The sequence below is a fragment of the Gallinula chloropus genome (genome assembly GCF_964237585.1).
Source record: "Gallinula chloropus genome assembly, chromosome: 1".
In the NCBI taxonomy this organism is placed as follows: Eukaryota; Metazoa; Chordata; class Aves; order Gruiformes; family Rallidae; genus Gallinula; species Gallinula chloropus.
Window position 1 is genome coordinate 24783469 of NC_140085.1, and position 14114 is coordinate 24797582.

Here is a 14114-nt window from a genome sequence, read left to right on the forward strand (position 1 = left end):
GACTGCTAACGCAAATACAAATATACGCTGACCCAGATCTCCCCTGTTAATTTCTGTTGCATCCAAAGAAACCACACCAGTTTACTGTAGGGGAAAGAGGAGCAAGCTTTATATAGTTACCTCTCACAAACAGTTCCGTGGAGCATTTCTCATCACCAGCTGTTACGTAATAGCGAGCATCATCTGTCATCGTACAATTATTGATGAATAAAATTCGCTGGTTACCTTTGTGCTCAAAAATGTATCTGTTTGGAATAGGAATGCAGCAAAGATGCATTAGCAAAACTGATAGACCCCTTTTGTTTTATGTCTAAAGTGCTTTAAGGATTATTAGAGACAAAAATCCACTTTTTTAAACAGAAATGGAAAAATTGTCCTGGAGAGCAATTTACAAGATTCAACAGAACCATCATAGAAATTTTAGCAAAAAAAAAAAAAAAAGCTATGGCATAGAGTGACAAGGAGCATCTTCTGGACTGTTCCAAAATCACAGACTTGGGTGATATGAAAAATGAAATTAAAAAAAAAGAAGCTGGCTCAGAAGGTTAGCAAATAAAATGGAGTCTGAAACTCTAGATGAGTAAAGATGAAAATAACCAGTAACAGGACACCATCTTCATTCCAACACTCTTAACATTTTTGTGAAGTATAATAATAGCCAAAGTTAAGAAGTTAATATTATTGGTCGGCCAGATGGCACAAGATATCAGTAATGGGATATGGGGTTTTGGTAATGGGATATGGACCCTTTCACCTTTATGTCACCAGTTTAGATCTGCTTCAGGTTTGTAATGGCCAAAGATCATTAGCATCTGACAGCTGCTTCAGCAGGCTAAAAGAAATGCACCGGAGCATTCAATCCAGGTCCTTCTCCTGGAGAGGTACCATACAGCTGCCTGTGAAGCAGATCTGAATTGCTCATGGCAGAAGCCAAAGAAAAGGTACCCAGAATGAGGAAATCTTTCCTTTCTCTGTAAAAAGAGCTTTTGCTAACTACTATTTATTCACAGGGCCAGAGGAGAAAGTTGCTGCTGAAAAATATGATGTTGTTGTGCAATCCCAGTTGCAAATCATTATTGCTAGTTGTGTCTGTGAGATGGGATTTTGTGCACCAAGATGTAAGAGCTGGATATGCCCACACTATGGACCAGGCTTAAATTCCAGACGTTGCTCTCTACCTGTACTCAAGTGATAAAGGCAGAGAGTAAATCTATATTCAGGTGACACATAGATGATGAAGCAGTTTGGGGACACGAAACCTGTTACATGTGACTGAAGTCACTTTGAGCTAATGATGGTTTCTGACTTTAGTGACTTTGGTGTGAGCGTTAACTGGGTAGTTGAAGGTTGGACAAACCTTGCTCCCCTTTCCACAGGCAGGTTATGAACCAGGTGGGTAAATATGTGCTGTTAAGCATCTCCTCTTAGAACCAACTACTGTAGAAAGATTCTGACCTCCTTCAGACATAGTACTGAACAGAAGAGATGTATTTACTCACAGTGCTTCATGATTTTTTAAAAACTAACATGAAGGAAATGGCTCTGTGTTTTCTCAAGGATCTTTAATTCTTTTATCTTGAGGCAAAGGAGATAATCTGCATTAACATTTAGCCTACAGTGGACTTTTCTGGGGCGTGAGCAATATAGCATCATTTGCATACTTTTCACAAAAAATCAAATTTAGATATAAAATTGGTACAACCCAATCAAAAAGATGGATCTGTGCAACACACTTCTGAAGGAAGTACATGGGTACCCATTCTCTTGCTTATATACAGTAAAACCACTTACTTGGCACTTGGTCGTATTTCTTGGCCATTTTTATACCACTTGAGTTCCACTGTTGGATCTGCTAGCTCCACCATGAACCTTACTTTACCTCCTTTGTCCACCTGATAGGCAGGATCAAGACCTTTGGCAAAAGCTGTTGTGAAAACCAAGTATTATTTATCATGAAAGAAGATCAGAAAACAAGAATAAAAATGCTGAAATGGCATTGCATAAATCTCTCAAAATCTGTCAGACTATACACACACGATGTTACGCATCACGCTGTATCCTTAGGCTAGTCCACATGAATCCATTTATTTTCTAGAAACATTAAAATAAGTGCAAAGCTATGTAGATCTGACAATCTTGGCCAAGTTCAAGCTAGTGTCTCTTCATGACTTTCCAGTGTGGTTGTTTCTGAACAGCACTGGGTAGACATAGGGTTGACAGCTTGCTGAGAAGTGCTATGTCAGAATAAAATGGTATACAGCTGGTGCCATGGAATAATTTTAAGTTAATGTGTTCCATAGGACTTCTCTATTAGCTCTGCCACATAAGTTAACAGTGAGTTTTAAACATTGAGCTTCCCACCAGCAGAATAAACACACTGGTTTGTCTAAAAGCCAAATTAGCTTTCCTGACGCTTCCTGTAGGTCGCAAGGTGTATGTTGCAGTTCCAAGTGTGATAAATGTTATGGTTGCAAAATATTCACAGAAATATTTGAATCCTAATGGGGATTTTCAAAGGGATTCTTTGAGATGTGCAAATGTAGGCATACTTGTTCTGGCAAGGTAAGGCCAGGTGCAACTCAAAAGTTTCAAAACACTTTAACAGTTAGATATTGTCAGTCAAAAATATTAGACCCAGGGGAGCAGATATGGTACCTCAAACAAATCACAACAGCCAATTAACTGACTTCTGCCAAAGTTTATATCATGCATATGTCAGATTGCAGAAGACTAAATGTATCGAGACAACAGGAATACAGTCTGAAAAGGATTTTTAATGTCTCTTGTTGCAGTGTAAAAGTTGCTGATTTATAATAAAGGTGGTGTGAGGGAAAGAACACCCTGATCTCATCCTGCCACTGCTACAGATGTTGCCCCTAACATCTAGAGCCCCTACTATAGGGAAAACCCTCTCCACTGAAAAATTCTGCTACAGCTGGCAGCTCCATCCTGCTTCACAGAGAACTGAGGAGAGGGACCAGACAGACTGGACCCAGACATAAAGAGTTTTCCCTTTCCCAGTAAAATATTTGGTCACTTGCACGTGATGCATCTAGGTAGGCAATGGCTCTTCCCTCCAGTTGTGCAATTCCTCCCCCTGCATCTGAACTCCTACGGGAAGATGAAGAGTTTCCATGGGCTTTGACCCCTTAGAGAGGCTCTGCTGGATACAGAAACTGTCCCAGTGGCTCAGCCAAAGTCCTTCAACTCCATTTGTCCCTCACTTAACTCTGGCTAGAGTCAGATCATAGAATCATAGAATATCCTGAGTTGGAAGGGACCATAAGGATCGTAGATATACCAGTTAATGAAAAAAATAAAGAAAAATTAATGTATAGTAACATAACACATGTTATGATGTGAGGCAATAGTTGTGGAGAGGGGATATATCAGGCAGCTGGATTATAGATGGATTTGTGGAGCATTTCACCTACAGAAAAGGGAATTCTCCAGGAAACCAGTGGAATAGAAGATGTATGTATTGCACCCAGTCATGAAATGATCACCAGGAAAAAGCAAATGCCACAATAGTATAATGGATAGTGTGCTTTATCTATATGTGTCTCTGTATGTATATGTATTATGCCAAATTTACACATATTTTATAGACACATATGTGTCTACATACATATAAACACATAGTTATATTTGTATATGTATTACACCACTCATTCTATTCTGTAGGGTAGATGGGAAAAGACAGGCCTTAACGTCATCACCCAATGTAGAGCAGAGGGTTTTTAGTACAGGTGGGATTTCAGAGGAAAGTCAGATTAAAAATTAAATTATGAAAGGGCAAGCAATATGTTTGGGGTGACTCTATTTTAAAGCAGGAGATAATGATAACAGAAGGTTTCATTTCCATGCTGTTTAATCAGTTAACACCTTTCCACACAACTGGGGGACTTTATTCCAGTTGGAATTACTGTCTGGCCAAGAGGGAAGGATCCTTTTGGTAAGCACTGAATGGGTTTGGATGTTTTTGCTAACCACAATGGACCAAAACCACCTTCTGATTAACTCTTTGCAATAACAAGCCTTGAGTTGAATGCAAGTACTGTTACATGGACATGAAGCAAGTTTGAGTTTTAAAGGTGGATGCTTGACTAGTGAACATAAGAATATGCTTTTTTATCCATACCTGCACTCTTCTTCACTTCTCTGCGCATGCGCTTCAGACGCTTTAACATGCCTCTCAGGTCAGTGATACCATACTGAAATGCAATCTTCTCATATTCACTGGGATTTGCGTTCTTCAGGAGTTCCCAGACATCTACCTCAGGTTCTTCTTCTTGCTGCTTAACCTCCCTAACAGTAGCAAAATAAAATTATGGGAGAAGAGTTATCAAGGCTTTATCACACCATAAAAATTGTGAATATGTATCTGTGGTGGGGTTAGAGATGGTTTGATCAAAATTTGAGGGCCACCATTATATATTTTTATTTCACTCAATGTGAGCAGAATAGCTCAGAATGACATTCACATCTTGCTTTAAACTTCTTCAAGTCTGAATTTGGATAGAAATTTTAATTTTCTATTTCCTGATGTAATCAGTTCTGAGACTTTTTATATTGCTTCATTATTTAAAAAATACAGTTTGAAAATGTAGTACTGTAATAGCATATGGGCCAATCCCACTTAAATCAGTTTTATCTGTTCTAACTTCAGTGGAATCAGTTACAATTTATGATGGCTAATCTATGCATTTCATAATTATATTAAAATGTTTTCAAACCCTGAATCCCTGTAACTGCTATTAGGGATGACCAATGAAAGGACGTTGAAATCAGAGGGAATCTGTGTCTGTTTATAGTTACACCAATGCTTCTCAGAGTTACTTAAAATTGGCATATGGATGGGAAATGGAGATTTCCACACCAGCTTGGACTTGCCAGATGGATATGTTGGCTTTCACACTTATCTCAGTCTTAAGAGCAGGAAGTGTTCTCAGAGGTGTGTGTGAATATCATCACCTTTTACAGAAGTTTCAATACCATATTTACTATCTGCAAACCCATGCTAAGACAACCAATAAAGAGAAATGTAATTATTTTCACAATGGCAGCCATTAAATGAGAGATCAATAGAAGCATCCCAAACAAAATGATAATTTTTGAGATTGGCAGTTTAGCTCAAAATAACAAACTGCTAGAATTATCTGGGAATTGGAGCAAAAATGTATGCATTCTTTCCTATAAATTCATTAGGATCAGACCAAGATCATTCTGATTTGATCTAATTGATCTAACAAGATCAATACTTTTGAGAACAGTGAGAAAATAAACTTTGGAGTGAGACACTGTTGGAGCTGACCTCTGTCAAGTCTGACAAAGAATTTTCTTTAACATATACAGAAATCGCACTAGTCATCCCAGAGAATGTCTACATGGTTTGATGAGGAACCATGGAAAACCACTTGGCTGTTTAGTCCATGAGGTTTATTAATTTTCATAATATGTCACTGTTATTATATAAAGGAAAAAAGCTTCTCACCGAGGAGTCTTTCAACTACATTGATATCTTAGAATTATTGTTAGACAATCTTAGGTCCATAATTTTGTGTTTTGTTCCTTTTATCTGTGGTCTTTCTTTCTGGAGGGTACCTACGTACAGTGAACACTGATGTTACAGTGAGATTCCTTCTTCACAGTGTCAAGGAGATCAGCTTGCAAACTTATGTAAAAGCTGATACACCCCATGGGGTGAGTCCTCTCCAAAGGCTTGCCACTTTCTGTGCAACACATGGCTGTGCTAAGGAGAGGTAAACGCCACGGGAATTGAGATAATGTGTCCTCTTAAATCAGGCAGAAGTTGAGAATAAGGACCAGTTAGGGTACCTTGATTTTAACCAGGTTGAAATAATTAAATACAGACTCTCTCTTCCTCTTGCCTAACTGGAGAACAAAGTTTGACACTTTGGGCAGAGCAACTTTTTTCTGAGACCACAATAGTTTCTGCTGTGTGTAGTGGGCAAACAATGCTTGGTATTTCCACGAAAGCTCTTTCAGATCTTTTCCCCAAAAATGTGCATTTTGTTGAAAGATGTACTTTAAAAAAAAAAGAACCTAAATGTTTGACTGTTTTTGAGATCTCATGCCTTTTGGAATTTCGTGCTGTTACTGATTCATTGCATCAACGAAGCATAACCAGTCACAGGGTGGCTTACAGAGAGAAGAACTGGTTTGTCTTCCTGCAAGACCAACACGAAATTAGAAAATAGGCAGAATATAGATTCTATGCATTTAGGTTTTTTTTTAAAAACACGTTTCAAGTGCTATGCACCATGGGTGAAAAGTTCTAGCTCTTTCCTTCGTGATATAACCATACAAAAGGGAAGGAGTGCACCTGCAACACTGCCTCTTGAAAAAAATTGAAATGAAAATGTGTATTTGTCTTCATAAAAATGGGTATTAATATCCACACTGGGGTTTTTTCAATCATGGTCAGAAGTATGATGTTGCATTTCAGTGCTGGATGCAAGGAGGTGATGAACAGGTTTGACCAATATGAAATAATGGCATTCAAAAACTAGAAGGTTGCTTTGCCCATTGACCACACAATAGGCATACTATGCTTACATTACCATATAGTATTTATTTCACAAAACATGTGAGTTGTTAGTGAAGTGATAATAACTCTTAAATCACATTTTGTCTTTCAACAAAAACACCAAGATCTCATACATGCAATTTTCATTACTAATAAAACACTGCACAGGCAGTCATGGCAAATGTAATGTAAGTTGTATTAGCATGGTAAGAAGTCAAACTGAAGATCCTAATTAGGGATGAGAAGATTAAAAAACCAAAGACCTGGTGGATTTGAATTGGTTCAGGTAATTCTTTCACTGCCTATTTTTACTTTCAGCCTTCCCTGTTTGCTTTTATTGCTTAAATAGCATCCTCACCATAAGCCCATTGTGAACTTTTTATGTAATTAATACTGCATATTGGGTTTTCCTCTTTCAGGGTAAGTGGCAGTTGAGATAAAGGATCTAGTTCCTTTTCCAATTCTCTGTGGTCAGTTGCCACTGGTTTCTATGGCATATAGAATTTCTGTGATGAATTTTAAAAAAATGACAAATTAGCTATCTTGTCTTAACCTGTTAAAAGACTGAACTAGGGTTAAGATCTGAAGCAGATAGAGTTGTAACTATTGTAACACCAGATTTTTCAAGGCAAACCAGAGAAACACATGCCCAAGATTTTCCTCCATCACAGCATTTAAGTTGAATAAACTGGACATTTGTGTGCACATACTGAAACAGAAAGCTACAAAGAATTAGTACCAATGTCTGTGGTTTGAGAGCATGATACATGATTTTTCGTATTGGGATGCTCATAAAATCAAATTAAGATGTCCCCAAAGAGGTAAATTTAACCCTTGCAGTTTTTAACTCTTGCACCAGACTCAATTTTCTGAACTGCTCATCCCTGTGTAGGAAATTGTCCCCCCTCTACTCTCCATGCAAACACAAAAGAAACAGCAAGTAATCTAAATGTTATTGGCCTCTTGAGCTTGTGGCTCAGTTTCTTCCCAGTGCACTCAAACCTGAGGTTTCTTTTCTGCACACTAAAAGGTAGAATTAACTGAATATTTGCATATTATAATATAAGAATTATAGTTAGAAACATTGAAAAAAGTGAAAGGTCAGAACATTCTTAAGAAGTTATTAATGCTACACCTGACTCTTTCTGTGTGCGAATCTAATGGTTTGCAATCCACACCTGCTCACTGCATCACTTGGTTCTCACCTACGTTTCAGGAGACCACTAAAGTCAAGTTCTCCTGCATCGTCTTGTCCATCACCGCTGTTATTAATAGAAAAAGATCAAATCTTTGTTTAATACAGAAAGACTTAGACAACACACATTGAAAACGCTCTACATATGTCTCATATACTCAACACTGTCCAGACACACAAATAATGGTATAAAATCAACACAAACTTGTATTCTTTTTCACATGAATTGTGTTTCCTTAGGCAATTGTGAAAAATAACACAAAGGTTTGTATTGCTTGTTATTATACTTTGGTGACAAATTTTTGTAACTGTATACATAAATTTGCCAAGATTTGTGTTAGATTTCAGTAACACAAATAAATGTGAGCTAGTCAACACAACGAGCTTTGTTTTTCGTTTCCATAGTGTATGTGTATAAAAACAAAGGGCTTGTGCTGATCTTTTGCTATGAATGTGAAACAAAGATTTGCATTGCTGGGTGGTGCTTTTAACAATGCATAGATGTGTCAAATACTGATTGCAAAGCATTACACTTCAGATTTAACCTTCCCCTAAATGGAGACGTCAGTTTAATAAAAGAAGAAGAAACAGTACATAGTACACTTTTACAGATAGAATCACAGTCCTGTGAAGGTGCATTACTTTCTATAGTTTGATCTTAAGCTGTAATACCTTACTATAAAGCACAAAAGACAAAAAGAAATGCCCTTAATGTTTGTAAAAAGGGCAAAATGCCACAAATGTTAGGCCAAATAATGTCAACATTTCATCCCAGATTTTGCATGTAAGATATTACTTAGAAAACTGGGAAATATTCAGATATCCTCAGCTACTTGAGCAGAATAGTTACTTTTTTAATCTGCTCAAGAATGGAGTGAACCTTTTGCACTTACTCTTTAAATCAAACCCCTCTAAATAAAAGTATGGCTTTGGTCATATGTGTAAATTAATAAACTATATTTATTTACTGTTTGCAAAACATTTCTATTCTCAGTATTTCTGCCTTTGTAAGATAATTTTCTCCATAAAATATAATGACATCTATGCTGGCTTGAATTGCCATCACCAAGGTAACAAAACTTAAAACACAATGCTTTATTTTAGGTCCTCTGTAATATATTATTTGTAGTCTTTTCGCAATTATGGCCTTATGACATACTGTTTTTACTGTAAGAGAACATCAAACTGCATCCTATCTTGAAATCACTGTGAATTTTATTTCTACTTTTAATCAGTCCAGGATTGGGACCAGGAACATTCATACCATAGCCTACAACTTTCAGGAAACATGTGGTAGAATTATTTAATAAAAATAAGAGTTTAAAAACCTCTAAAGAAACATATATTTAACTCCTTTAAATATTTCATCTTCCTGTAAAGCAATGATACTGTAATTTCACAGTAGAGCATTTAATACCATATCTACTAAGTGTCATAACTATTTCATTCTACCCACTACCAACTACATTAAACCCACTTTAATCTCTATTTACAAAAATATTTTTTAAACTACTTGATACAATTGTCTGCAAGACTGATTCCAGTTCTGTGCATGCTACCAGCTTCCATCTCCAAGGAGTTTCATAAGACCACTGTTTGAAGTTACCTTCTTTTGAAAGCAGATCTGATGTCAATGGATGGAGCAGCTTGGGAAGATTCTATGAAATAACAGTAATACAGGAATTTAAAACATAATTTGAAATTAATATAAGTTATGTAATCAACATAATTTGGCACATGAAATTTGCTCAGTTTGCTGGTAAGTGACCAGAGTTTATGCTGTTCCTTTGGCATTAAGTTCTAATAATTGCAAAGCTGCTCAGTGCTAAGCTAAGTTTAATTAAAGCATTTCTCTAAACTTCTCTCTGCAGTTGTGCACAGATCTTTCTCCATGGTGTTTCGCTCCACTCCCCTTCCTGCTTGTGCACAGGCTCTGGCCTTTTTTGTCTTCCTATTCCCCATGTTTTCTCTTTTTCTTGTGTCTTCTCAGTATGGTCAGCATCAAAGGGAAGAGATGGTCTTCTCTACAGCTACAGACTCATCTTGGCTCTGAGTGCAAGGATGAATCTCCTTTGTGTGAATTCTGACATCAGATTAAATGGTTCTACAGCCAGTGAATGGATGCAGACAGCTGGCCCCTGCCTTGCTGACCTCTGAATGCACACACCTACCTGTGCCACTCAGGCTGTCAGTCATCCATCAAACGTCCTCTCAACTCTAACTGGCTTCCCCTGACTGGTGAATGAGCAGGCCAGTCTAGGCCAGTTGGTAGGCATGTTTTATGATGGCCAACAACTATTCGGTGCACTGGCTGCTGGCCCTGGCATTTCAGGATGCATCCATCCTTCTCAGTGTGATCATGCAGGCATGTGTGCCTTGATGTGCTGGCAGAACTGCTCTCAAAGGAAAATATAAGCCTGTGGGTAAACATTTGCCAGAGTAACGCCTTTTATAACACAGGCCTTGTAGACAAAGGCATGATTCTTCAGTGCTCTCCACATGAAGCTCTTAATCTGATGAAGAGGGAAAGAAATAGCTTTCTGGAGGATGATCATACCATGCCTGATCAGGGTGCAAAGCAATGGTGAACCATGACCATTCCATGCCTTTCTGCTCAGACATTGCTAGATGCAGCCACAGTCACTGAATAGCCTTAAGCCTAGCTCTTTGTCCTGTGTGCCAGAGTCTGATTTGAGTTCAAGACTAGTTATACCTGCCAGCTTTTCTAATTTTTGGACAAATCTATCACAGGCTACCTGTCCCAACGTTCAATTAAACAATAAATTACAGACACTTTAGAAAATTCTCTTGCAATATGCTAAAAACATCCACTTTAACCATTACTTCAATTAAAGGTTCTGCAGAAAATGAGGTCATATTTAAGATTTTAAAAAGATAGATCATCAGAAGTCTTCACAAACACAAGTAGAATCTTACCAGTGACTTCAAGGTCAAAAGAGCAACTATCAAACTTGTCCTTATAAGATACTTCACAGCGATAGTTCCCAGCATAGTTTTCCTTAGCTTGAATGATATGCATCTCAAATGTATGAATCTAAAAATCAAACAGAATTGCTCATTAACGTGGGGGGATACATTTGCACAAAGCAGAAGTTAAATGATTAGCCTGTCAGATCTAAACCAGGAGAAATGAATCACTCATATAAAGCACTCTGGAAAGAAACTGGAACCCAGAAATGGCAATGGAAGACTTTGTTTTCCCCACCACTACTGGTGCACTAGGAGTGCATAAAGTCTGCTTCTGTGGAGAGTCAAGAGATCAGGACTGAAATCTGCATGGGGAAGCCACAGTTGGAATCTACTGCTCTTTAATTTCTACCTATTGACTTAAACTGATCTTTAAGCTCTCTTTGGAGTTTTGCCTCTGTAAGAAGGAAAAACAAAGACACACCTTAGTGTGACGCTCAAAGGACTCTTTCAGCTGCAGGTGCTTCCCCGCTTTGCTGGCCAGGTCCATCCATTTTCCTTTAAACCATTTAACATTTGGCTTTCGGAGAAGATCTTTGGCCTCTACTTTGGCTATAAATGTAATATTCCCACCTTTCAAGAAAAGAAAAGAATAATACAGTCATTGAGGAACATGTGGTTGGTCAGCTATGTCTGCTTCTTCCAGTTTCCATGTGCTAGCTCTATCATGACAGTAAGAATCTGATAGTCACCCAGGCTATGAAAGTACTGCAGTGTTGCAAAGATCAATGATGTTGGGTCTGGAATCCTTCTGCACATATTACTGTAGATGATGAGATGCTGAGAAAAAGTTGAGGTAAAAGTCCAAGTTGTCATGGGCAACTTGTTCCCAATACTTGAATTTCCTTGCTTAAAACAAGCACAGAAGTTTCTAGGTTACCAGGCAGTTGTAACATGAATAAACTTCAGCCTAGGAAAAAAAGCCTGGAACTCTTCATGCACTTCTATCATTAATTCTTTCAGCTGAGAAGGGAGGGAAAACCATCTTTTCTAAACAATAATTTGGGAATTGTAAAAATAATCTGAATTTCAGAACACCACTGACAATCTCCTGCTGAGATTTGATTCTAACATTCATGGGTTCCAGAGAAGAATGCATCTCCTTACATTTATTTTCCAAATGAATCCTCCCAAAACATTTTTTTTCCTACTCTGAAACTGAGAAAAATAATAGGCTTTCACAAACTCACCAACATCTGACTATGTCTTAGTGTATTTAATGTCACAACAGATATATTAAGTAGCTTGTATTGAACTACTCACTTTTGTTGCTACCCTGCTTGGGGTGCAATTTGGATGTGAAATTCCTAATCATCCCCATTTACTGTGGTCTGGTTCACAAAAAAAGTCCTCACAGTGCTTGAACTGGATTCCTCTGGGGTGAAATTAAAACCAAAGATGTGCTATGAGTTTTTACCACCAGTTCTCCAACTTTTCATACATATGTAAAATACTGACCTAAACCAGAGCTAGTCCAGAGCAGAAAACCCAGAAAGGTTTCAGTGGAGGGTGACCCTATCAGCTTCCCTACAGAGCTTCTCCAATTAGTCTACTTGATAATTTACACACATCAATCTCTAAGCCACGCTGCAGGTCTTTGGGTGGATCTTCCTGACATATCAACAACAGTACAGCTAATACCATCACAGTAACCATCTCTCTTCTCCAGAAACTATACCTCTTACCCATTTTTCTCAGTAAACTATTAGATTTTAAGCTTGCCTTGAATTCAACAAGTGTTTTTTGCTTCTCTTCATATAGTCCTTTGTACCTTTGAAGGGCGGAGTTCACATCCGACTGAAATCAGTGGAGGTACTTGCAGCTAAGGGCAGAAGATGAAGGCCACAGGAACTGCAAACATAACTTTCCTGGCTCTGCCTCAGTCTCTGTATCTCTGGGACTGGCTTTTGACTTTGTTTCTATGTACTTACCAACACTCACTGAACCGCTCTGAGGTTTTTCAACGAATAAAGTGGATCTTTGGGAGTCATCGCGTTTCTCTGTCTCTTCTGGAGCTCCTTCTCCAATAGACCATACTAAGATGCAGAGAGAAAGAGGGAAATGTCAATCACCTGACTGAATTTTGCTCCCTCCAAAATGCACTTACCTGAACTTACTAAACTCTATAGCCCTATTACCTCTCTCTTCAGATATCCTGAAAGATATGTAAGGTTTTGCTCACAATGACATCCATTGCTTGGTTGTCACACTGTGTACAGTTGCTGCAAGAATGCTACCTCTGTGATGACAGAAAGTGAAACTATCAGGCAGGAGGAGAGGGGAACCTGATCAGGCAGGATGGTACTGAGCAACTTGAAGGGCACCAGCATTCAACCATGAGTGTTTTACAGATGCAATGCGCAAAGGTCAGCTCTTTGTTTTTCAGAAGAGGTGGAGGTTCTGAAAACACAAACAGCTATAAGCACAGACAAAACATATATGATGCTTAGTTTCAGTAGGTCTCTCTCAAGCCCAAACTTGGTCAATTGTACAAGCTGTTTTTTCCTCTTTGTCTGCAAAAAAGGGCAGAGATGAAGCTTACTTTTGGACTTTGTTCTCTTGTACTGTGATAGAAGCAGAGGATTCAAGGATCAGTCAATACTATGTCTTTCCATGTGCATTGGCTGATATTTTACAGAAAATTAGTTTTCCCAATGGAAATGGTTGTGTCATATGTTCAGACACAGCACCTTTGGGAAACTGGAATTCTGGAACTGAAAAGGAGACACTGAGAGAAGCAGCAAATGATCAGTCTCCCCAGGACAGAGCACTGCACCAGCACAGCTGTGCATTTCTGGTCTTTCTGCTCATCTGAACAGTCCTGGCTTTATGCTACGCAGTTACATCTCAGGTAAACGCATGCAAAGCCATGGTCATAGATGATTCCTAACAGGAAAGGCAAGGAGAAGAAGAATATATGTCTGTTACCGGCTCCCTTTCTGCAGCGATACAAAGCGTGTGTCTCACATTCCAAGTGACAACTTGCAGGGTCTAAATGCCACACCTCCTGTTTTTTGAGGAGTTATTGTCAGTGCATGGGGAAACTGAGTAAAGCCAGTGTTGCCCTGGTAGTACTGAAGAACAAAGTATGTTCAGCTATAATTAACAAAGCAGTCTCTTTCAAATCAGAGATGCATCTCCCTTCTTCTTCCCCTTGAACTTCTAGCTGTTTCAGAAACAAAGGTAGCTTTTTATAGCTTAGCAAAGGCTCTTTTGGTTTTGGTTTCATAATTAGTACAAATGAGGAACCAGACACACAACACTTCTCATTTAGTCAAATCGAAGTCTTGAAATTAATTCTTTTCCCTGCTCAGTATTTTCTGCGGAAGCTCATTTTCCAGAAGTACGAATTGCTTTCTACTATGTAGAGAGTACTGCCAT

General features: G+C 38.4%; 1 protein-coding gene across 5 annotated transcripts in view; it reads right to left on the reverse strand.

The window, feature by feature from the left end:
* MYBPC1 (myosin binding protein C1) overlaps positions 1-14114 on the reverse strand; it is a 79451-nt gene that overhangs the window by 33182 nt on the left and 32155 nt on the right. For all 5 annotated transcript variants that reach the window (XM_084264152.1, XM_084264153.1, XM_084264154.1 and 2 more), the window contains 8 exons: positions 12665-12769; positions 11158-11306; positions 10683-10800; positions 9352-9403; positions 7756-7812; positions 4142-4308; positions 1792-1924; positions 121-245 (listed from right to left, as the gene is read on the reverse strand). In XM_084264152.1, coding sequence (XP_084120278.1) covers positions 121-245; positions 1792-1924; positions 4142-4308; positions 7756-7812; positions 9352-9403; positions 10683-10800; positions 11158-11306; positions 12665-12769 — 906 coding nt within the window. The remainder of the gene's footprint in view (positions 1-120; positions 246-1791; positions 1925-4141; positions 4309-7755; positions 7813-9351; positions 9404-10682; positions 10801-11157; positions 11307-12664; positions 12770-14114) is intronic.